The sequence below is a fragment of the Ascaphus truei genome, chromosome 5 (assembly GCF_040206685.1).
Source record: "Ascaphus truei isolate aAscTru1 chromosome 5, aAscTru1.hap1, whole genome shotgun sequence".
Classification (NCBI taxonomy): Eukaryota; Metazoa; Chordata; class Amphibia; order Anura; family Ascaphidae; genus Ascaphus; species Ascaphus truei.
In genome coordinates, this window is record NC_134487.1 from 3,097,691 (window position 1) to 3,122,218 (window position 24,528).

Consider the following 24,528-nt stretch of genomic DNA (forward strand, 5'->3'; position numbering starts at 1 on the left):
ACCATAAAAAATATATGTAACATAGAAATACATAAAAAATGGAAATACATAAAAAATGAAAATAAACATAAAACACCTGCTCTTAAAGGAACAGTACACAAAGAAAACACCCATAGGATTAACATTACAAGAGACTCAGGATATGGAAAACTGCCAGTACCAATAGACAACAAACAGCAAAAGAGAACGCAGCCACACAAGGTGTCACATGAAAAAACCCGCACTATTTAACCAAAAAGGCAGCTAGATCGAATTCAATATTCAGACCATTGGGGGATAGCGATTTAAGTTCATATATCCAATATGACTCACGCTTGCTAATACCATTGATTTTATCTCCCCCTCTCCAATTGCCAGGGTAACTTTCAATGGCCTGACATTTGAGACCAATAGGATTCTGCTGATGGTGGGTTAAAAAATGATGGGACACACTATGTGTAGTTAGACCTCTTCTAATGTTGTATATATGCTCATATATACGTCTCTGGTAAGCCCTCCCCGTACGGCCAACATATTGTAGCCCGCACGGGCACTGCAATAAGTAAATAACAAATAAAGAATGACAGTCGATATATGAACGTATATCATATATCCGACCGGTAACATTGGAGCTAAACGTACTTTGTTTGGAACTGTACTTGCAAGCAGTACAATTACTGCAAGGAAAAAAGCCTTTTGGATGTTTTTCCAAGTTAGATACCTTAGATAAATTAGGGCAAGTAGGAGCCAACCTAGATTGCAAATTGGGGGCCTTCCTAAAGATAACAGATGGTTTAGGGGGGAGAATTTGGGCCAAAATAGGGTCTCTTAAAAGGATAGGCCAATGATTACAAAAAACCTTCCTAATATGAGGGGCCATAGAATTATACTGCGTTATAAAGGAGACCACATTGTTTGAATTAGAATCTCCTTTGTCCTTCTTATATTCTAGAAGGCCAGCGCTATCAATATCATGAACCTGTGACATGGTTTGAGAAAGTAAATCCTCTGAATAGTGTCTATCCAAAAATGTGTTCTTTAGATCATTCGCCTGAGACGCAAAAACCTCATCATCTGAGCAGTTGCGCCTCAGGCGAATGAACTGGCCCTTTGGGATGTTGCGCAACCACTGAGGATTGTGCTGACTAGTGGCCATTACATAATTATTGGCCTGTACACTTTTAAAGTACGTTTTTGTGCTTATGTGATTATTAACAGAACTAATATTCAAGTCCAGAAAGTCAATAGAACTAGGATCAAAATGACATGTAAACTTAAGATTTAACTGATTGTTATTAAGATAAGAAATAAAGGAATGTAATGATTCAATGCTACCATTCCACACAAACAAAATGTCATCTATGTAGCGAAGCCAGAGCACCAAGCTTGCTTCAAAGGGGCAGTTATTCCAAATAAAATTCTCCTCCCACTGCCCCATAAATAAGTTGGCATAACTTGGAGCAAACCTGGTGCCCATGGCCGTGCCACACACCTGTAAATAAAATTTAGAATTAAACGAAAAATAATTATGGGTTAAAATAAAATGAATACTATCTATAACAACATTTTTTAAAACTGATGACATACTATCGTCCATATCCAGCGTGCGACGTATGGCCTGGCAGCCAAGGGCATGGTCGATGACCGTATAAAGAGATGTTACATCGGCGGTGACCCACACATACCCTGGCCGCCACTCCAAACTGCGCAACGCCTGAAGCGCATGGGTGGTGTCGCGTAGATATGACCTAAGAAGAGAAACATGAGGTGGCAAATAATAATCAATAAATTAGAAGTAAGTGAACCAATTCCAGATATAATGAGTCTACCTGGTGGGGTGTGAAGATCCTTATGGATTTTGGGGATGATGTAAAACAAGGGGATACGGGGATGTGCTGTTAATAAAAAATCGTATTCATCCCTAGAAATAACTGAATGAGCTACCCCCTGTTCTAGTAGTGTAGTGAGTTCTGCAAGAAAATGTGTGGTGGGATCCGCAGAAAGGGGGAGGTAAGTGGCAATTTCCTGAAGAAGTCTATCAGACTCATGGATGTAGTAGTCTTTATCCATGACCACTATACCTCCCCCCTTGTCAGCAGGTTTGATAACTATGGAATCATTACTTTCCAATTGAACCATCGCATGTTTTTCTTGAAGGCTCAAATTATCTTGGCGGATCTTGAAATTACGACTAGAGGTCTCCAGATCTTGGGTTACCAGATCAATGAAGGTGTTCACAAAATGTCCCTGTGCATGTTTAGGGTTAAAAGTGGAGGATTTTTTGAATTTTTTTTGAACAGTTTTAATGGGCAGAGCCGTTGTAGATAAATCAGTTTGGTTAGGGGTGTTTTGATTACTTATACTACTAATAGCATCATTAATGAAATATTTTTTAAGGGCCAGTTTCCTGGCGAATTTCTGCACATCAATGTATATGTTAAAGCTATTAGGCCCACATAGCAGTGCGAATGTTAAGCCCTTTCCCAAAACTTTTTTCTCTACATCGGTCAGCGTATACTTGCTAATGTTGAAGATGTTTGAATTATCTACATCTCTTCTTCTAACTCTATTTCGCCTGTAAATAGAGTTAGAAGAAGAGATGTAGATAATTCAAACATCTTCAACATTAGCAAGTATACGCTGACCGATGTAGAGAAAAAAGTTTTGGGAAAGGGCTTAACATTCGCACCGGTATGTGGGCCTAATAGCTTTAACATATACATTGATGTGCAGAAATGCGCCAGGAAACTGGCCCTTAAAAAATATTTCATTAATGATGCTATTAGTAGTATAAGTAATCAAAACACCCCTAACCAAACTGATTTATCTACAACGGCTCCGCCCATTAAAACTGTTAAAAAAAAATTCAAAAAATCCTCCACTTTTAACCCTAAACATGCACAGGGACATTTTGTGAACACCTTCATTGATCTGGTAACCCAAGATCTGGAGACCTCTAGTCGTAATTTCAAGATCCGCCAAGATAATTTGAGCCTTCAAGAAAAACATGCGATGGTTCAATTGGAAAGTAATGATTCCATAGTTATCAAACCTGCTGACAAGGGGGGAGGTATAGTGGTCATGGATAAAGACTACTACATCCATGAGTCTAATAGACTTCTTCAGGACACTGCCACTTACCTCCCCCTTTCTGCGGATCCCACCACACATTTTCTTGCAGAACTCACTACACTACTAGAACGGGGTAGCTCATTCAGCTATTTCTAGGGATGAATACGATTTTTTATTAACAGCACATCCCCGTATCCCCTTGTTTTACATCATCCCCAAAATCCATAAGGATCTTCACACCCCACCAGGTAGACCCATTATATCTGGAATTGGTTCGCTTACTTCTAATTTATCTCAATTTATTGATTATTATTTGCAACCTCATGTTTCTCTTCTTAGGTCCTATCTACGCGACACCACCCATGCGCTTCAGGCGTTGCGCAGTTTGGAGTGGCGGCCAGGGTATGTGTGGGTCACCGCCGATGTAACGTCTCTTTATATGGTCATCGACCATGCCCTTGGCTGCCAGGCCATACGTCGCACGCTGGATATGGACGATAGTATGTCATCAGTTTTAAAAAATGTTGTTATAGATAGTATTCATTTTATTTTAACCCATAATTATTTTTCGTTTAATTCTAAATTTTATTTACAGGTGTGTGGCACGGCCATGGGCACCAGGTTTGCTCCAAGTTATGCCAACTTATTTATGGGGCAGTGGGAGGAGAATTTTATTTGGAATAACTGCCCCTTTGGAGCAAGCTTGGTGCTCTGGCTTCGCTACATAGATGACATTTTGTTTGTGTGGAATGGTAGCATTGAATCATTACATTCCTTTATTTCTTATCTTAATAACAATCAGTTAAATCTTAAGTTTACATGTCATTTTGATCCTAGTTCTATTGACTTTCTGGACTTGAATATTAGTTCTGTTAATAATCACATAAGCACAAAAACGTACTTTAAAAGTGTACAGGCCAATAATTATGTAATGGCCACTAGTCAGCACAATCCTCAGTGGTTGCGCAACATCCCAAAGGGCCAGTTCATTCGCCTGAGGCGCAACTGCTCAGATGATGAGGTTTTTGCGTCTCAGGCGAATGATCTAAAGAACACATTTTTGGATAGACACTATTCAGAGGATTTACTTTCTCAAACCATGTCACAGGTTCATGATATTGATAGCGCTGGCCTTCTAGAATATAAGAAGGACAAAGGAGATTCTAATTCAAACAATGTGGTCTCCTTTATAACGCAGTATAATTCTATGGCCCCTCATATTAGGAAGGTTTTTTGTAATCATTGGCCTATCCTTTTAAGAGACCCTATTTTGGCCCAAATTCTCCCCCCTAAACCATCTGTTATCTTTAGGAAGGCCCCCAATTTGCAATCTAGGTTGGCTCCTACTTGCCCTAATTTATCTAAGGTATCTAACTTGGAAAAACATCCAAAAGGCTTTTTTCCTTGCAGTAATTGTACTGCTTGCAAGTACAGTTCCAAACAAAGTACGTTTAGCTCCAATGTTACCGGTCGGATATATGATATACGTTCATATATCGACTGTCATTCTTTATTTGTTATTTACTTATTGCAGTGCCCGTGCGGGCTACAATATGTTGGCCGTACGGGGAGGGCTTACCAGAGACGTATATATGAGCACATATACAACATTAGAAGAGGTCTAACTACACATAGTGTGTCCCATCATTTTTTAACCCACCATCAGCAGAATCCTATTGGTCTCAAATGTCAGGCCATTGAAAGTTACCCTGGCAATTGGAGAGGGGGAGATAAAATCAATGGTATTAGCAAGCGTGAGTCATATTGGATATATGAACTTAAAACGCTATCCCCCAATGGTCTGAATATTGAATTCGATCTAGCTGCCTTTTTGGTTAAATAGTGCGGGTTTTTTCATGTGACACCTTGTGTGGCTGCGTTCTCTTTTGCTGTTTGTTGTCTATTGGTTCTGGCAGTTTTCCATATCCTGAGTCTCTTGTAATGTTAATCCTATGGATGTTTTCTTTGTGTACTGTTCCTTTAAGAGCAGGTGTTTTATGTTTATTTTCATTTTTTATGTATTTCCATTTTTTATGTATTTCTATGTTACATATATTTTTTATGGTTCCTCTATGTTTAGTATCACTGGTATTAGTCTGCTTGTATATGATTGTATTTTATTACTGTGTTTTATGCTATTATGCCAATTAGTGATTCAGTATAAATGTGCTGGCACTTTTTTATCTCCCATCATGCCCCTGACGAAGTGACTGACGTCACGAAACGCGTAGGGTGGACTTTTCTCTGGCAGAGACATTTGGCTTCCCTCCCTGTTAGCCTCTCATCCCTTTTCCCCCCCGTGGCCTTGGTTCTGAGAGCTCCCAGCACTCGTGTGCGTCCTTCCCGTCCCGGCCTATAGCGGTGACGTCACTGACTATCGCGAGACCTCGGGTCTGCGTGACTGCGTGACTGTCTCGGTGAGTCCTCCGGCAGCGCTGAGCTCAGGCGGCTTCCTGCTCCAGTGCTGACCCGTGGCTGTGGACAGTTGTGACGGTTGGTGGCGTGGAGCCACAGGCGCTATGCTTCTCAGCGGTGCAGAGCCTCCAGACGGTTGAGCTGTGTCATCTTCCTCACAGGCTTCGGAGTGCATAGTGTGATTGTGCTACAGGCTTATATTATCAGCCTTGATGTAAGTAGGGTTTCAATGTTAGCCCCACTGGACGCCATCACTTTATAAGTGTTTCTTGCCCAACAAGCAAGAGTTTGTTGTTTTTATGTTTACTTTTTAATCATTGTATTAAACTGCTGTCTTATTTTGCATACCATATCAGTGATTCTTCGTTTTTAGTTGCACTATGATCTTTTTTTCTTTTTCTCTTTCATGTTGTTGTCTTACATGTTTGTTTGTCTGAGACTACATTGAGGACACTTCCATGGAACTCATCCCAGCTTTTTGACTTGGACTATATTCGGTCAGATTTTTATTTCTTTGAGGCGCCGGTTCATGTGTTTTTTTTGTGTTTATTGGTTTGTGTTACCTATTTTTCCTGGCTGCCTTCACTCCAATATTTGGGGGTGTATTTATACATGTTAGTTGTCTAATTGTCACTAATTTTTTATTCCTATTGCATTAGCGCTGTTCCCACTGCCCTTCCCCTACAACTACACACTGACACACACACACATACTGACACATACACACACACACACACACACAGCGGGGCCTGCGAGAGCCAGCCATCGCCTACTGGGAGGGGAGGATACAGCCAGGTAACACAACTACACACACTGACACACAGACACTGACACACACACACTGACACACACACACACACTGACACACACTCACACACACACAGCGGGGACTGAGAGAGCCAGCCATCGCCTCCTGGGAGGGGAGGATACAGCCAGGTAACACAACTACACACACACACACACACTGACACACACACACACTGACACACACACTGACACACACACTTACACACACACACACACTGACACACACACACACACTGACACACACTCACACACACACAGCGGGGACTGAGAGAGCCAGCCATCGCCTCCTGGGAGGGGAGGATACAGCCAGGTAACACAACTACACACTGACACACACACACACACACTGACACACACACACTGCCACACACACACTGACACACACACACACACACTGACACACTGACACACACACTGACACACACACACACACTGACACACTGACACACACAGAGCTGGGCCTGCGAGAGCCAGCCATCGCCTACTGGGAGGGGAGGATACAGCCAGGTAACACAACTATACACACTGACACACACACACACACTGACACACACACACACAGCGGGGCCTGAGAGAGCCAGCCATCGCCTACTGGGAGGGGAGGATACAGCCAGGTAACACAACTACACACTGACACACACACTGACACACACACACTGACACACACACACACTGACACACACACACACTGACACACACACACACACTGACACACACACACACACACTGACACACACACACACACACACACTGACACACAGCTGGGCCTGCGAGAGCCAGCCATCGCATACTGGGAGGGGAGGATACAGCCAGGTAACACAACTACACACTGACACACACACACACTGACACACAAACACACTGACACACACACACTGACACACACACACAGCGGGGACTGAGAGAGCCAACCATCGCCTACTGGGAGGGGAGGATACAGCCAGGTAACACAACTACACACTGATACACACTGACACACAAACACACTGACACACACACACTGACACACACACACACACACACACACCGACACACACACACTGCGGGGCCTGAGAGAGCCAGCCATCGCCTACTGGGAGGGGAGGATACAGCCAGGTAACACAACTACACACTGACACACACACACACACTGACACACACACACACTGACACACACTAACACACACACTGCGGGGCCTGAGAGAGCCAGCCATCGCCTACTGGGAGGGGAGGATACAGCCAGATAACACAACTACACACTGACACACACACACACTGACACACACACACACACACACACACACACTGACACACACACACACACACACACAGCGGGGCCTGAGAGAGCCAGCCATCGCATACTGGGAGGGGAGGATACAGCCAGGTAACACAACTACACACTGACACACACACACACACACACTGACACACACACACACTGACACACACACACACACTGACACACACACACACACAGCGGGGCCTGAGAGAGCCAGCCATCGCCTACTGGGAGGGGAGGATACAGCCAGGTAACACAACTACACACACACACACACACACACACACACACACACACACACACACACACACACACACACACACACACACACACACACACACTGACACACACACACTGCGGGGCCTGAGAGAACCAGCCATCGCCTACTGGGAGGGGAGGATACAGCCAGGTAACACAACTACACACTGACACACACACTGACACACACTGACACACACTGACACACACACTGACACACACACACACACACACACACACACTGACACACACACACACACACACACAGCGGGGCCTGAGAGAGCCAGACATCGCCTACTGGGAGGGGATGATACAGCCAGGTAACACAACTACACACTGACACACACACACTGACACACACACACACACACTGACACACACACACACACACTGCGGGGCCTGAGAGAGCCAGCCATCGCCTACTGGGAGGGGAGGATACAGCCAGGTAACACAACTACACACTGACACACACACACACACTGACACACACACACACACACTGACACACACACACACACACACACACACACTGACACACACACTGTGGGGCCTGAGAGAGCCAGCCATCGTCTACTGGGAGGGGAGGATAAAGCCAGGTAACACAACTACACACTGACACACACACACACTGACACACACACACACACACACACACTGACACACACACACACACACACTGACACACACACACACACACAGCGGGGCCTGAGAGAGCCAGCCATCGCCTACTGGGAGGGGAGGATACAGCCAGGTAACACAACTACACACTGACACACACACACACTGACACACACACACACACACACACACTGACACACACACACACACACACACACACACACACAACGGGCCTGAGAGTGCCGGCGATCGCCTACTGGGAGGGGAGGATACAGCCAGGTAGCACAAGTACACACTGACACACACACACTGACACACACACACAGCGGGGCCTGAGAGAGCCAGCCATCGCCTACTGGGAGGGGAGGATACAGCCAGGTAACACAACTACACACTGACACACACACACACACACACACTGACACACACACACAGCGGGGCCTGAGAGAGACAGCCATCGCCTACTGGGAGGGGAGGATACAGCCAGGTAACACAACTAAACACTGACACACACACACTGACACACACACACACACACACACACACACACACACACACTGACACACACACACACACACACTGACACACATGCACTGCCACACACACACTGACACACACACGCACTGCCACACACCCACACACACACACGCACTGCCACACACACACACACGCACTGCCACACACACACACACACACACTGCCACACACACACACACACACACTGACACACATACACACATTGCGGGGCCTGAGAGAGCCAGCCATCGCCTACTGGGAGGGGAGGATACAGCCAGGTAACACAACTACACACTGACACACACACTGACAGAGGGCGGAGCCTGGGAGAGGAGGATACAGCCAGGTAACACAAGTACACACTGACACACACACACACACACACACACACACACACACACACACACACACACACACACACACACACACACACACACACACACTGACACACACACACACACACACTGACACACACACACACACACACTGACACACACACACACTGCGGGGCCTGAGAGAGCCAGCCATCGCCTACTGGGAGGGGAGGATACAGCCAGGTAACACAACTACACACTGACACACACACATTGACACACACACACACACACTGACACACACACACACACACACTGACACATACACACACAGCGGGGCCTGAGAGAGCCAGCCATCGCCTACTGGGAGGGGAGGATACAGCCAGGTAACACAACTAAACACTGACACACACACACTGACACACACACACACACACACACACACACACACACACACACACACACACACACACACTGACACACACACACACACACACTGACACACACGCACTGCCACACACACACTGACACACACACGCACTGCCACACACACACACACACACACGCACTGCCACACACACACACACGCACTGCCACACACACACACACACACTGCCACACACACACACACACACACACACTGACACACATACACACATTGCGGGGCCTGAGAGAGCCAGCCATCGCCTACTGGGAGGGGAGTATACAGCCAGGTAACACAACTACACACTGACACACACACTGACAGAGGGCGGAGCCTGGGAGAGGAGGATACAGCCATGTAACACAACTACACACTGACACACAAGTACTACACAGTAGGTGACCCCGCTGCACCCCCCGCTAGGAGTCACCGCGGAGCTGGCCAGCACGCTCGACATCCTGCCCACACTGGCAGCCCTGGCAGGGGCGGCTTTGCCCAATATCACGCTGGACGGCTCGGACCTGAGCCGGCTACTGCTGCACGGGGACACGGTAAGAGCCCACGGGGACACGGTAAGAGCCCACGGGGACAGGGTAAGAGCCCATGGGGACAGGGTAAGAGCCCACGGGGACACGGTAAGAGCCCACGGGGACAGGGTAAGAGCCCACGGGGACAGGGTAAGAGCCCACGGGGACAGGGTAAGAGCCCACGGGGACAGGGTAAGAGCCCACTGGGACAGGGTAAGAGCCCACGGGGACAGGGTAAGAGCCCACGGGGACACAGTAAGAGCCCACGGGGACACGGTAAGAGCCCACGGGGACAGGGTAAGAGCCCACGGGGACAGGGTAAGAGCCCACGGGGACAGGGTAAGAGCCCACGGGGACAGGGTAAGAGCCCACGGGGACACGGTAAGAGCCCACGGGGACACGGTAAGAGCCCACGGGGACACGGTAAGAGCCCACGGGGACACGGTAAGAGCCCACGGGGACACGGTAAGAGCCCACGGGGACACGGTAAGAGCCCACGGGGACAGGGTAAGAGCCCACGGGGACAGGGTAAGAGCCCACGGGGACAGGGTAAGAGCCCACGGGGACAGGGTAAGAGCCCACGGGGACACGGTAAGAGCCCACGGGGACACGGTAAGAGCCCACGGGGACACGGTAAGAGCCCACGGGGACACGGTAAGAGCCCACGGGGACACGGTAAGAGCCCACGGGGACACGGTAAGAGCCCACGGGGACACGGTAAGAGCCCACGGGGACACGGTAAGAGCCCACGGGGACACGGTAAGAGCCCACCGGAAGATGTATATACACAGCTGTGTGATACAGAAAGTGAACACAAGGCGCTTCCTCTGCTTACTTAAGTGAAACCATGTGACTGTGCAACTAACCCTCTCTATCTCTCTCTATCTATCTATCTATCTATATATATATATACACACACCATACGATACCGGTTGAAGCACGACATGAAGGGACAGTGCACAGGTAACAAGGGACAGCGCGCAGGTAACAAGGGACAGCACGCAGGTAACAAGGGACAGCACACAGGTAACAAGGGACAGCACACAGGTAACAAGGGACAGCACGCAGGTAACAAGGGACAGCGCGCAGGTAACAAGGGACAGCACACAGGTAACAAGGGACAGCACGCAGGTAACAAGGGACAGCACGCAGGTAACAAGGGACAGCACGCAGGTAACAAGGGACAGCACGCAGGTAACAGGGGACAGCACGCAGGTAACAAGGGACAGCACGCAGGTAACAAGGGACAGCACGCAGGTAACAAGGGACAGCACGCAGGTAACAAGGGACAGCACGCAGGTAACAAGGGACAGCACGCAGGTAACAAGGGACAGCACGCAGGTAACAAGGGACAGCACGCAGGTAACTAGGGACAGCACGCAGGTAACAAGGGACAGCACGCAGGTAACAAGGGACAGCACGCAGGTAACAAGGGACAGCACACAGGTAACAGGGGACAGCACACAGGTAACAAGGGACAGCACGCAGGTAACAAGGGACAGCACGCAGGTAACGGGACAGCACGCAGGTAACGGGACAGCACGCAGGTAACAGGGGACAGCACGCAGGTAACGGGACAGCACGCAGGTAACAAGGGACAGCACGCAGGTAACAAGGGACAGCACACAGGTAACAGGGGACAGCACACAGGTAACAAGGGACAGCACGCAGGTAACAAGGGACAGCACGCAGGTAACAAGGGACAGCACGCAGGTAACAAGGGACAGCACGCAGGTAACAAGGGACAGCACGCAGGTAACGAGGGACGGCACGCAGGTAACAAGGGACAGCACGCAGGTAACAAGGGACAGCCCGCAGGTAACAGGGGACAGCACGCAGGTAACGGGACAGCACGCAGGTAACAAGGGACAGCGCACAGGTAACAAGGGACAGCGCGCAGGTAACAAGGGACAGCACGCAGGTAACAAGGGACAGCACACAGGTAACAGAGGACAGCACACAGGTAACAAGGGACAGCACGCAGGTAACAAGGGACAGCACGCAGGTAACAAGGGACAGCACGCAGGTAACAAGGGACAGCACGCAGGTAACAAGGGACAGCACGCAGGTAACAAGGGACAGCACGCAGGTAACAAGAGACAGCACACAGGTAACGGGACAGCACGCAGGTAACAAAGGGCAGCACGCAGGTAACAAGGGACAGCACGCAGGTAACAAGGGACAGCACGCAGGTAACAAGGGACAGCACGCAGGTAACAAGGGACAGCACGCAGGTAACAAGGGACAGCACGCAGGTAACAAGGGACAGCACGCAGGTAACAAGGGACAGCACGCAGGTAACAAGGGACAGCACGCAGGTAACGGGACAGCACGCAGGTAACAAGGGACAGCACGCAGGTAACAAGGGACAGCACGCAGGTAACAAGGGACAGCACGCAGGTAACAAGGGACAGCACGCAGGTAACAAGGGACAGCACGCAGGTAACAAGGGACAGCACGCAGGTAACAAGGGACAGCACGCAGGTAACAAGGGACAGCACGCAGGTAACAAGGGACAGCACGCAGGTAACAAGGGACAGCACGCAGGTAACAAGGGACAGCACGCAGGTAACGGGACAGCACGCAGGTAACGGGACAGCACGCAGGTAACAGGGGACAGCACGCAGGTAACGGGACAGCACGCAGGTAACAAGGGACAGCACGCAGGTAACAAGGGACAGCACGCAGGTAACAAGGGACAGCACGCAGGTAACAAGAGACAGCACGCAGGTAACAAGGGACAGCAAGCAGGTAACAAGGGACAGCATGCAGGTAACAAGGGACAGCACGCAGGTAACAAGGGACAGCACGCAAGTAACAAGGGACAGCACGCAGGTAACAAGGGACAGCACGCAGGTAACGACAGCACGCAGGTAACAAGGGACAGCACGCAGGTAACAAGGGACAGCACGCAGGTAACGGGACAGCACGCAGGTAACAAGGGACAGCACGCAGGTAACAAGGGACAGCACGCAGGTAACAAGGGACAGCACGCAGGTAACAGGGGACAGCACGCAGGTAACAAGGGACAGCACGCAGGTAACAAGGGACAGCACGCAGGTAACAAGGGACAGCACGCAGGTAACAGGGGACAGCACGCAGGTAACAAGGGACAGCACGCAGGTAACAAGGGACAGCACGCAGGTAACAAGGGACAGCATGCAGGTAACAAGGGACAGCACGCAGGTAACAAGGGACAGCACGCGGGTAACAAGGGACAGCACACAGATAAGTTGATCACAAATTCTTTGTATTGAAAAAGACACAAAAACCGACGTTTCGGTCCCCCAGTCCCCGCACCACAGTGGCACCACCTTGAGAAAGGTCCCCCAGTGGCACCACCTTGAGAAAGGTCCCCCAGTGGCACCACCTTGAGAAAGGTCCCCCAGTGGGACCGAAACATCGGTTTTTGTGTCTCTTTTTCAATACAAAGAATTTGTGATCAACTTACCTGTGTGCTGTCCCTTGTTACCTGTGTGCTGTCTCTTGTTACCTGTGTGCTGTCCCTTGTTACCTGCGTGCTGTCCCTTGTTACCTGCGTGCTGTCCCTTGTTACCTGCGTGCTGTCCCTTGTTACCTGCGTGCTGTCCCTTGTTACCTGCGTGCTGTCCCTTGTTACCTGCGTGCTGTCCCTTGTTACCTGCGTGCTGTCCCTTGTTACCTGCGTGCTGTCCCTTGTTACCTGCGTGCTGTCCCTTGTTACCTGCGTGCTGTCCCTTGTTACCTGCGTTCTGTCCCTTGTTACCTGCGTGCTGTCCCTTGTTACCTGCGTGCTGTCCCTTGTTACCTGCGTGCTGTCCCTTGTTACCTGCGTGCTGTCCCTTGTTACCTGCGTGCTGTCCCTTGTTACCTGCGTGCTGTCCCTTGTTACCTGCATGCTGTCCCCTGTTACCTTGCTGCTGTCCCCTGTTACCTGCGTGCTGTCCCCTGTTACCTGCGTGCTGTCCCCTGTTACCTGCGTGCTGTCCCCTGTTACCTGCGTGCTGTCCCTTGTTACCTGCGTGCTGTCCCTTGTTACCTGCGTGCTGTCCCTTGTTACCTGTGTGCTGTCTCTTGTTACCTGTGTGCTGTCCCTTGTTACCTGTGTGCTGTCCCTTGTTACCTGCGTGCTGTCCCTTGTTACCTGCGTGCTGTCCCCTGTTACCTGTGTGCTGTCCCTTGTTACCTGAGTGCTGTCCCTTGTTACCTGCGTGCTGTCCCTTGTTACCTGTGTGCTGTCCCTTGTTACCTGCGTGCTGTCCCTTGTTACCTGCGTGCTGTCCCTTGTTACCTGCGTGCTGTCCCTTGTTACCTGCGTGCTGTCCCTTGTTGCCTGCGTGCTGTCCCTTGTTACCTGCGTTCTGTCCCTTGTTACCTGCGTTCTGTCCCTTGTTACCTGCGTGCTGTCCCTTGTTACCTGCGTGCTGTCGTTACCTGCGTGCTGTCCCTTGTTACCTGCGTGCTGTCCCTTGTTACCTGCGTGCTGTCCCTTGTTACCTGCGTGCTGTCCCTTGTTACCTGCGTGCTGTCCCTTGTTACCTGCGTGCTGTCCCTTGTTACCTGCGTGCTGTCCCTTGCTACCTGCGTGCTGTCCCTTGTTACCTGCGTGCTGTCCCCTGTTACCTGTGTGCTGTCCCCTGTTACCTGTGTGCTGTCCCTTGTTACCTGCGTGCTGTCCCTTGTTACCTGCGTGCTGTCCCTTGTTACCTGCGTGCTGTCCATTGTTACCTGCGTGCTGTCCCTTGTTACCTGCGTGCTGTCCCTTGTTACCTGCGTGCTGTCCCTTGTTACCTGCGTGCTGTCCCTTGTTACCTGCGTGCTGTCCCTTGTTACCTGCGTTCTGTCCCTTGTTACCTGCGTTCTGTCCCTTGTTACCTGCGTGCTGTCCCTTGTTACCTGCGTGCTGTCCCTTGTTACCTGCGTGCTGTCCCTTGTTACCTGCGTGCTGTCCCCTGTTACCTGCGTGCTGTCCCCTGTTACCTGCGTGCTGTCCCTTGTTACCTGCGTGCTGTCCCTTGTTACCTGCGTGCTGTCCCTTGTTACCTGCGTGCTGTCCCTTGTTACCTGCGTGCTGTCCCTTGTTACCTGCGTGCTGTCCCTTGTTACCTGCGTGCTGTCCCTTGTTACCTGCGTGCTGTCCCCTGTTACCTGCGTGCTGTCCCTTGTTACATGCGTGCTGTCCCTTGTTACCTGCGTTCTGTCCCTTGTTACCTGCGTGCTGTCCCTTGTTACCTGCGTGCTGTCCCTTGTTACCTGCGTGCTGTCCCTTGTTACCTGCGTGCTGTCCCCTGTTACCTGCGTGCTGTCCCTTGTTACCTGCGTGCTGTCCCTTGTTACCTGCGTGCTGTCCCTTGTTACCTGCGTGCTGTCCCTTGTTACCTGCGTGCTGTCCCTTGTTACCTGCGTGCTGTCCCTTGTTACCTGCGTGCTGTCCCTTGTTACCTGCGTGCTGTCCCCTGTTACCTTGCTGCTGTCCCTTGTTACCTGCGTTCTGTCCCCTGTTACCTGCGTGCTGTCCCCTGTTACCTGCGTGCTGTCCCTTGTTACCTGCGTGCTGTCCCTTGTTACCTGCGTGCTGTCCCTTGTTACCTGCGTGCTGTCCCTTGTTACCTGCGTGCTGTCCCTTGTTACCTGCGTGCTGTCCCTTGTTACCTGCGTGCTGTCCCTTGTTACCTGCGTGCTGTCCCTTGTTACCTGCGTGCTGTCCCTTGTTACCTGCGTGTTGTCCCTTGTTACCTGCGTGCTGTTCCCTGTTACCTGCGTGCTGTCCCTTGTTACCTGCGTGCTGTCCCTTGTTACCTGCGTGCTGTCCCGTGTTACCTGCGTGCTGTCCCTTGTTACCTGCGTGCTGTCCCTTGTTACCTGCGTGCTGTCCCTTGTTACCTGCGTGCTGTCCCTTGTTACCTGCGTGCTGTCCCTTGTTACCTGCGTGCTGTCCCTTGTTACCTGCGTGCTGTCCCTTGATGTCGTGCTTCAACCGGTATTGTTTACTTTCAAGTGGAGTGCCGGCTGTTTTTTGGAATATATATATGTATAAAAAGTGCATAAAGTGATTAAATACATAATGATGTAACTCCACTGCTCAGACGCTCTGGTAGGGACTGTCTCCGGTACGGCCTTGTCAGCAGGACACCTTGAGGAGGGAAAGGGTGTTACACTTACATGAAAGCACATGACAGATCTTGTGGATCTGGGAATCCTTACAAATGTCCTCTCCCAAAGAGGAAGTGGGATTCATTGTCAACCCCAGCCCAGTAATCCCTATCCACCACCATCTCCCAAAGATCCACCCGACATTGGCCCACCCGCCAGGCCGACCAATAGTCTCCAGTATTGGATCTTTGGACTTGGACGTTATGTAGATTGATCTCTGCCGCCATCGGTAAGGAAGCTACTTTCCTTCGTCTTACACTCAGGCCATTTAGTGACACAAATTGATCAGATTAAATGGAACCAACAATACATCTGGGTCACTTTGGATGTGACCTCCCTCTATTCAGTCACTATATATAGTGGGATCTTATATATATACACATACGGGATCTGGGGGTGGCCGCGGTCCGTCATTTCATAGAGGGTCCAGAAAATTCACTTTTCAACGCCACTTTCCTATTGGAAGTCATTTCCTTTTTTGTTAACGCACAACTATTTCTTGTTTGATCACAATTTACTTACAACTTAAGGGCACAGCGATGGGGGCGAGTTTCGCCCCTGGTTATGCGAACGTATCCATGGGGTGGTGGGAAGCGGAATTTGTATACGGTAGCACAAATCACTTTGGAGATAATATAATATTCTATAAACGTTTTATAGACGATTTAATCATAATTTGGAAAGGGGATAGTGACACTTTACACTCTTTCCTTTTTTCAACTTATATTTTTATTGACAGTTTTCAATTGGGATACAGAGATAAAATAGGAGCAGTAGGGGTGTTATATAGGGTGTGTACTGTACATAACAAAAACCAATGATATAGACTTTCCAGACCCACACATCCAAAGATAATGATTATCCAGATTGCTAGGGTCTTGCTTAACATCCCCTAATAACTCTGCGGCTAAATAATAATGGACAGAACAGTACAAGGGGAAATGAGGGGAGGAAGGGGGGGGGTAATATTTGCAAAGGTCTAAGCTCATTTTACTTGTATACTCCAAATCATACCGATTATTTGAACGGGACAGTCAATAGTCTTGTTCATTTGAGACATACCTCTGTTCTAGATCAGGCCGGGAGGATCGTCGTCTTCTGTTTACACCCAAGCCAATTCTCTAATATCTCTCTGGCCTCCCTCTCTGGCAAACCATGGGTCCCAGGTGTTGGAGAATCTGTCGCAGCTCTCCCTCAGGAAAGCTGTGCGTTTTCTATCGTAGCAATTTGCCATATTCTGCGTTTTACCATTGCCAGAGATTGGACTTCCTGCTTTTTCCACGAAGCCGCAATACAGCATCTCGTAGCTGACATGATGTGGGATATTAGTTTGGTTGAGGCTCTTGACATATTTTGGTCTGGTCTGCCTAGTAGGGCAGACCAAGGGTCAGGTCTCAGATCCATATTCAGAAGTCTATTGATAAGCAGGTAAACCCATCTCCATAGGGGGACTAGTTTAGGGAAATTAAACCAGATATGTGACATTGAGCCATTCTGTCCACACCCTCTAAAACAGGCCGGTGAGTGGGAGTTGTATATTGCGTGGAGTCTAACTGGGGTCATATACCAGTGAAATAATAGTTTATAGTAGTTCTCTTTGATCACGGTGCAGATTGAACTTTTTGCCGCAGCCTCCCTGTAACAGGGGAGTTATCCCTGTTCAGGAAATATGCCTCTAATCCAGCAATGTAGTGGTTAACTGCTGTTAGTCAATTAACAAACACCACCTGCCTGATTAGGTTGCTTAGAAAAGCCGGCCCTTGAGACAGGAAGTGAGATTGTCCCTGACTCTCACAACTTGTGAGACTGACATGGGGACAGCCGTCTTGAGTCTACCTGGAGAGGCTGCTTGTAAGACACAGGGGAAACTTCTAAACCTGAATGCTGACAAAACCCTGAGGAAAAGGTAGCAACCATGAACAGAGAAGATTTTCCTTCCAACCCACAAGGAACAGATAAGACTTTCATTTATAAGACTTTTTATATCTGCTTATTTTCATGCTATATGTTTGGGGCTGGGAGACATGCTTATCTAAAGGGAGTTGTGGACTGCATAGTATTTCACTAGAAATACTCCCAAGTGAATAGAAGCTTTGTTTACCCCTTGTTTGGATGGTTTCCTGATGTTAAGGAAACAGGCGCAATAAAAGCCTTATGTAATTTCACCATAACCAGTCTCCCTTGTATACCTCTGTGAGCGTCCGCCTACAAGCCCATACTGTATATCAGCCCACTCTTCATCATCTAGGACTTCATCCAGCTCCTCCCATTTTCACATATGGAAATATGTTATCTGTCCCCGCGTTAATTAGGGAATAATATAAGGCAGAAATCATGCCCCTCTTGCGATCTATACATAAAGATTCAGAATAGGTGCGTGTGGGAGGATCACCCGCCTCAGAACTGAGTGATGAGATGTTTAATCTGTAGATATCGGAATATTTCCGCGAGTGGGAGGATCCTTTTTCTTTGTAGTTCTGGAAATGGTGTAATCCCAGTATCTGTGAATAGGTCTCCCACCCTGGTAATACCAGTATCTGTGAATAAGTCTCCCACCCTGGTAATACCAGTATCTGTGAATAGGTCTCCCATCCTGGCAATACCAGTATCTGTGAATAGGTCTCCCACCCTGGTAATACCAGCTGCCCTCCAAGCTTGGAATGCACCTAATGGTCTGCCTGGGTCAAAATCTGTGTTACCAAAAAGCGGTGTCATGGGGGAGCAGATTTGTGTACGTTTGAATTTCAAGCAGTCCCAGAGTGTCAGCGAGTGTCTAATCACTGGGTAGGAGATAGAGTTTGGCGGCCTGCTAGATTTGGTCATCCATAAGAGAGTTTTACTATGTGCTGATTTGCATACAACATTCTCTATATCCACCCAGCCTCTTGTTAGCGGCTCAGAGTTCCAGAACAGAATCTGACTCAGCTGAGAGGCCGGATAGTATCTTAACAGGCTAGGATGGCCTAGCCCGCCACCCCCCCCCGCCCCTCCCCTCCCCCCCTTTATCATAGGCCTGTATAGTACCTCTCTCTTTACTCCTGGGCGTTTTTTATTCCATATACATTTTGTGATGTTGGATTGGAGATCTCTAACCTGAACCTTAATAGGTAGAGTGTGGAAAAAGTACATTATACGTGGAAGGAGATTCATTTCAATAGATGCAATTTTGCCTACACATGAAATATTATATTTACCCCATGTTTCTAAGTCCTTCTTCAGCTTTTTAATTAGTTTGGGGTAGTTGAATTTGTATAGAGTTTTATATGATTTAGTAATATTGATTCCAAGATAGGGATATAATAAGTTTGCCATGAAAAATCGAAATTAAGTTTTAGGAACTTGACTGTATCGTTGGGCAAATTGACCGCCAATGCCACAGATTTGGTGTGATTAATTTTGAAGCCCGACCTACTTCCGAAATCCTCGAGGGATTGGTAGACATTTGGGAGAGAGGTCAGAGGGCATGAGAGAGTCAGAAATACGTTGTCCGCAAATAGTGACATTTTCTAGTTATTCTTACAAATAGTTACCCCTGATATGTTGGGGTTCAGTCTAATAAAGGCCGCCAGGGTCTCGATGGAGACTGCAAACAGCAGAGTAGACAGGGGGCACCCTTGCCTAGTGCTATTAGTTATTTGAATTTTATTAGAGATGAGGCTAGCGCATCTGTGAGTCCTCTTTTAAAGTTCCTGATAGAATTTTCTAAATTCCTCCACAACCTTGGTTGGGTCATGGGATTGGACCCCATCTGGAAGAGCTATGGCCTGGACTCCCCCAGGCTGCCCGGGCCTCTTAGTTTCCTGGTTAGCATAATATAGGCCTTTTCCCCTCGCTCATAGTATTTCTGAGACGTCCATCTCATAGCTTGCTCCGTTTTATTTGCCAAGCAGAGGTTTAACTCTCCTCTGTTTCTAATTATCTTTGCCAGTGTCTCGGCTGACTGAGTAGCCTTGTGGCCCCTTTCGAGTTTTGCTAGTTCTTAGGTTACCTCCTCGGTTTTTTTTTATTCTGTGTTTTTTCTTGAACGAGACTACCCTCATATGCCTCTTATAACGGCTTTATGGGCCTCCCATACTGTGGAAACTGGGACCTCGGGGGAGTAGTTATTGTTGAAATAAAATGTGATATCTTCATTTAGAGGTATTACCACGTCCGGGACACATAAGAGAGATTCATTAAGTCTCCATTGGCCCGCCATCTTCATAGCGTTTAGGTGGGGTATGTGGTGTCTATTAAAGTGTGGGCTGACCATGTGATAGGATGTATTTTAGCCTTTGGGATTCTCCCTACCAGTCGGGCATCTACCAGGATCATGTCTATCCCAGAATATGACCGAGGAGGGGCCGAGTAGAATGTATAGTCTCTTTCCGTAGGGTGTAGAGACCTCCAAATATTTACTTTTTTCTTTTAATAGATTAACCAGCAGCCTAGGTTCTTGCGAGTCAGGGCAACAAGTCCCCGACTTTGAAGCACCTGATCTGTCTAGATTGGGGGACAAGACTTGGCGGTCTGTGGCATGTGCAGTCATGTGCTCGGTGCGGTGGCCAGCAGGGAAGTTTGCGCATGCGCAGGAGACGTGCGCGAATGAGAGCCAATCAGGAGAGGGCTCACAGAAGGGACTACATCTCCCATGAGCCTCAGGAGCGCCCCACGTGACCCCAGGGAGCCAATAGGGCTACAGCATCTCCCTGCAGAGGAGAATAGATACTTTTCCTGATCACCCTGGCAGTGGGCACCATTGGGTTAATCCCTTCTCACTCTAGGTAGGACAGGAAATAGACTTTTGCAGGTAGGCCATATAAGGCCCCTCCCTCTACCTGCACCTTAGTCTTTTTCCTGTCCTCACAGCTAGGACTAGGATTTGTTATTTTCTAACAGGACTCACCTACTGCACCTTGTGCAGATATCCAGGGTCTCAGCCTCTCTGCCCTGAAGCTCCGGTCGACGCGCCCTACGGGTGGCAAGACGGAGACCCCTTAGAGTCGGGGGAGCCCCTGTTGGGGGGGGGGAGCAGCTGCAGCCGCGGGCGGGGAAGCTTAGGTGCAAAGCCCCAGGACCAATAGAAGGCGCACAGCAGCTGCAGCTGGGAGCCGTGGAGGCCCAGACTCACTGCATTAGCGTCTGGTACGCTGCGGTAAAGTACCCAGCAGCCCGCTACACGCGGAGGGGGGAGCAGCCATAGCTGCGTGCGGAGGAAGGCTCAATTGACCGCGCTAGCGTCTGGGACGCGGCGGTGAACTACCCCAGGAACTCTGCTGCGAACCGAAGGAGGTTCATATTGACCGCGTGAGTATCTGAAATACTGCGGTAAAAGGGTACAGTGCAGGCGGCTGCTCGGGAGCGTGCGCGGCACGGCTGGCCGGCAGATGCGTGCACAGACACGCGAGCCGTGCACGAGCACTTGATGACGTCAGAGAAGCGACGACCACACTGTGTGTATGTGTGAGTGAAAGCTGCAGCATGGAACGCTCAGCAGGGAGAAGCCAAGTGCTGGATATGGATTCAAAAATGGAAACACCCAAACTTCAGTTCCCAAGACTAGGTGAGTCCTTAGTTTTAGTTCTACATGGGAAAGAGAGATGGTATATATACATTAGGGTGTATGTTTAGTATTTATTTTGTTTTTATAAATTAGTTCGGTGGTTACCCTCCCAGAAGCAGGATCTTCAAAAGGGACGGGGGAATCCCTGCAACATAAATGAAAGGTTGCTAAGAAAACTAAATGGTGTTCAGCTTGTGAGAAACCAGCCCTAATAGGGAAGTAATTATGTGAAGATTGTCTTAAGACACCTGCAGGTGATACCAGTGAACAAATGAGCACTTTCCTTATTGATGAAGGAGGCTGTTAAACAGAGTGTTGATGCGGCAGTCCAGCAAGCTGTTAACCCTGCGCAGGAAAGATCTAGATCCCAGACCAGTCTGGATAAGGGGAAAGGTTTTTCATCATATGAGTCTGAAATTGATTGTTTTCATGTGTCAGAGAGTGAAATGGATTCATCAGATCAAGATATTCAGGAAGGAATCTGAATTTGATGTAGAAAAGGTGGATCCACTCATCAAAGCCATGATACAGGCTTTGGAACTGGAAGACACTGAGGAGTTAACCCACAAAAAAAAAAAAGATAAACTTTTTGGGGCGAGACAAAGAGTGTCCTGGCTGCTTCAAGAGTTTCTGTACTGGCCTACTGTTTACAAGCTAAGCGGTCTGCTGCTGCTGCTGCTGCTTTATAAAGATAGAGTCTTTACTATCCATCAAGTAATTAAGGACCTCATTCAGGTGGAGTTGGCGCAACCAGACGCCAGAGTATTTACGCCTAAAAGGTTTTGGAAGATGTATCCATTCCCACAAGAGGAGGTAACATTTTGGGATGTCAGCCCAAAGGTGGATACTGCTATTTCCAGAATAGTAGGAAAGACCACAATTCCAATAGAGGAACTTGTGTCATGGGAGGACGCTATGGATAGGAAGATGGATACGTATGGAAGAAAGCATACGTTACCGCAGGAACATCCTCAAACCTGCCATAGCAAATACGTCAGCAGCAAGGGCTATGCGAGTGTGGATTGCCAACATGAAGAAGCAATATACAAAGGTGTGGGAAGAAGTGCTATTCTTAAAGCACTGTCAAAAGTAAAATGAGCAGCCAAATCTATGGTGCTGGCGGTATCAGCAAGAAGGGCTTTATGGCTCAGACAGTGGATGGCTGACACAGCATCAAAGAACACCTTGTGTGGATTACCATTGAAGGTGAGTTCCTCTTCGGTAACAAACTGGATGCAATAATAACAAAAGCATCAGGAGGTAAGAGCACTTTTACCTCATGAAAAGCAGAAGATTCGGTTTCCAACAGGCTAATAGAAACCAATATAAGGAAGCAAAGGCACATAGACCTGGCAGGTCATCTCCAAGACAAACAACATGGAGGGATGGCCAGGACCGGCTTTTTCGTGACAGTTGCCAGTAGGAGGGTGACTGAAGCAGTTTTCTGCAACATGGGCCCAAACAATACAGGACAATTGGGTATTACACCATTCATCAGGGGTACAGTATAGAATTCAGAGAGATGCCAGAAGATGCTTTAAAGAAATTATTACAAGCAGAAGTAATAAAGAAGGTACCTCAGGAAGAGGAATTTTCTAGTAAAGAAACCTACAGGGGAGTACAGAGCAATCCTAGACCTAAGAAGTGTGAATTTATTCTTGAAAATAAGAAAATTCAAGATGGTGTCGTTGAACCTGATTATTCAAGAGGTACAACCAGGAGACTGGATGGTGGCAATAGAATTAAAAGATGCTTATCTACATGTGCCCATAGCAAAGGGACACCAAAGATTCCTAAGGTTTACAGTAAATCAAGATCATTATCAGTACACAGCGCTGCCATTTGGTCTGGCGACTTCCCCAAGGACGTTTACAAAGGTTCTAGCCCCTCTAGGGGCAGAAATGAGAGAAGAGGGGTAGAAATATACCCATACTTGGACGACATCCTGGTAAAATCAAGGAGTCTGGAGAAACTCCAGCAAGACCAGAAGATGATAATAACCTTCCTGGAACACCACGGTTGGTTAATAAGCAGAGACAAGAGCCATCTCATGCTCACTCAGCTGTTAAGATTTCTGGGGGTAGAATTTGATACAGCAAAAGGAGAAGTGAGACTACCAGACGCAAAGAGGCAAGACATAGCCATGCAACAAAGAAGCTCAGGAAAGCTACCAGGACTTCAGTAGAAGAATGCATGAAGCTCCTAGGGAAATTCGCTTCAACATTAAGCGTCAGAAAATGGGCAGCACTACATATGAGACCACTGCAAAACAATTCGGCAACAATGGAACGGGAATCACAAGGAGACAAGACAAAGAATCTTGTTACACCCACACACAAAACAGGAATTAAAGTGGTGGGAAGATACCCGAAACCTGGAAAAAGGACAAACACTACACCCAGTGCACTGGGTAAGAATTACAACAGATGCGAGCAACACAGGTTGGGGTGTCCAGAGGGGAGAAACATTGGTGCAAGGAACCTGGACCAACCAGGAAAAGCATCTTCCATCAAATCTGCTGGAATTAAAAACAGTACAAAGGGCCTTAGAGCAGAAAGCTGATGAACCTCACAGCAGAAATCCTCTTTTGGGCAGAGCGCCACTTGTCGGAAATTACAGCCATACATATCCCAGGACTAGAAAATGTCACAGCAGACTTTCTAAGT

General features: G+C 48.6%; 1 protein-coding gene across 4 annotated transcripts in view; it reads left to right on the plus strand.

The window, feature by feature from the left end:
- The window catches only part of ARSA (arylsulfatase A), a 158,896-nt gene that overhangs the window by 105,649 nt on the left and 28,719 nt on the right, over positions 1–24,528 (plus strand). For all 4 annotated transcript variants that reach the window (XR_012801584.1, XM_075599241.1, XM_075599242.1 and 1 more), the window contains exon 7: positions 10,085–10,212. Coding sequence is in view for 3 of the 4 variants with exons in the window: in XM_075599241.1 (XP_075455356.1) it covers positions 10,085–10,212 (128 nt within the window). In the remaining variant the exon portion in view is untranslated. The remainder of the gene's footprint in view (positions 1–10,084; positions 10,213–24,528) is intronic.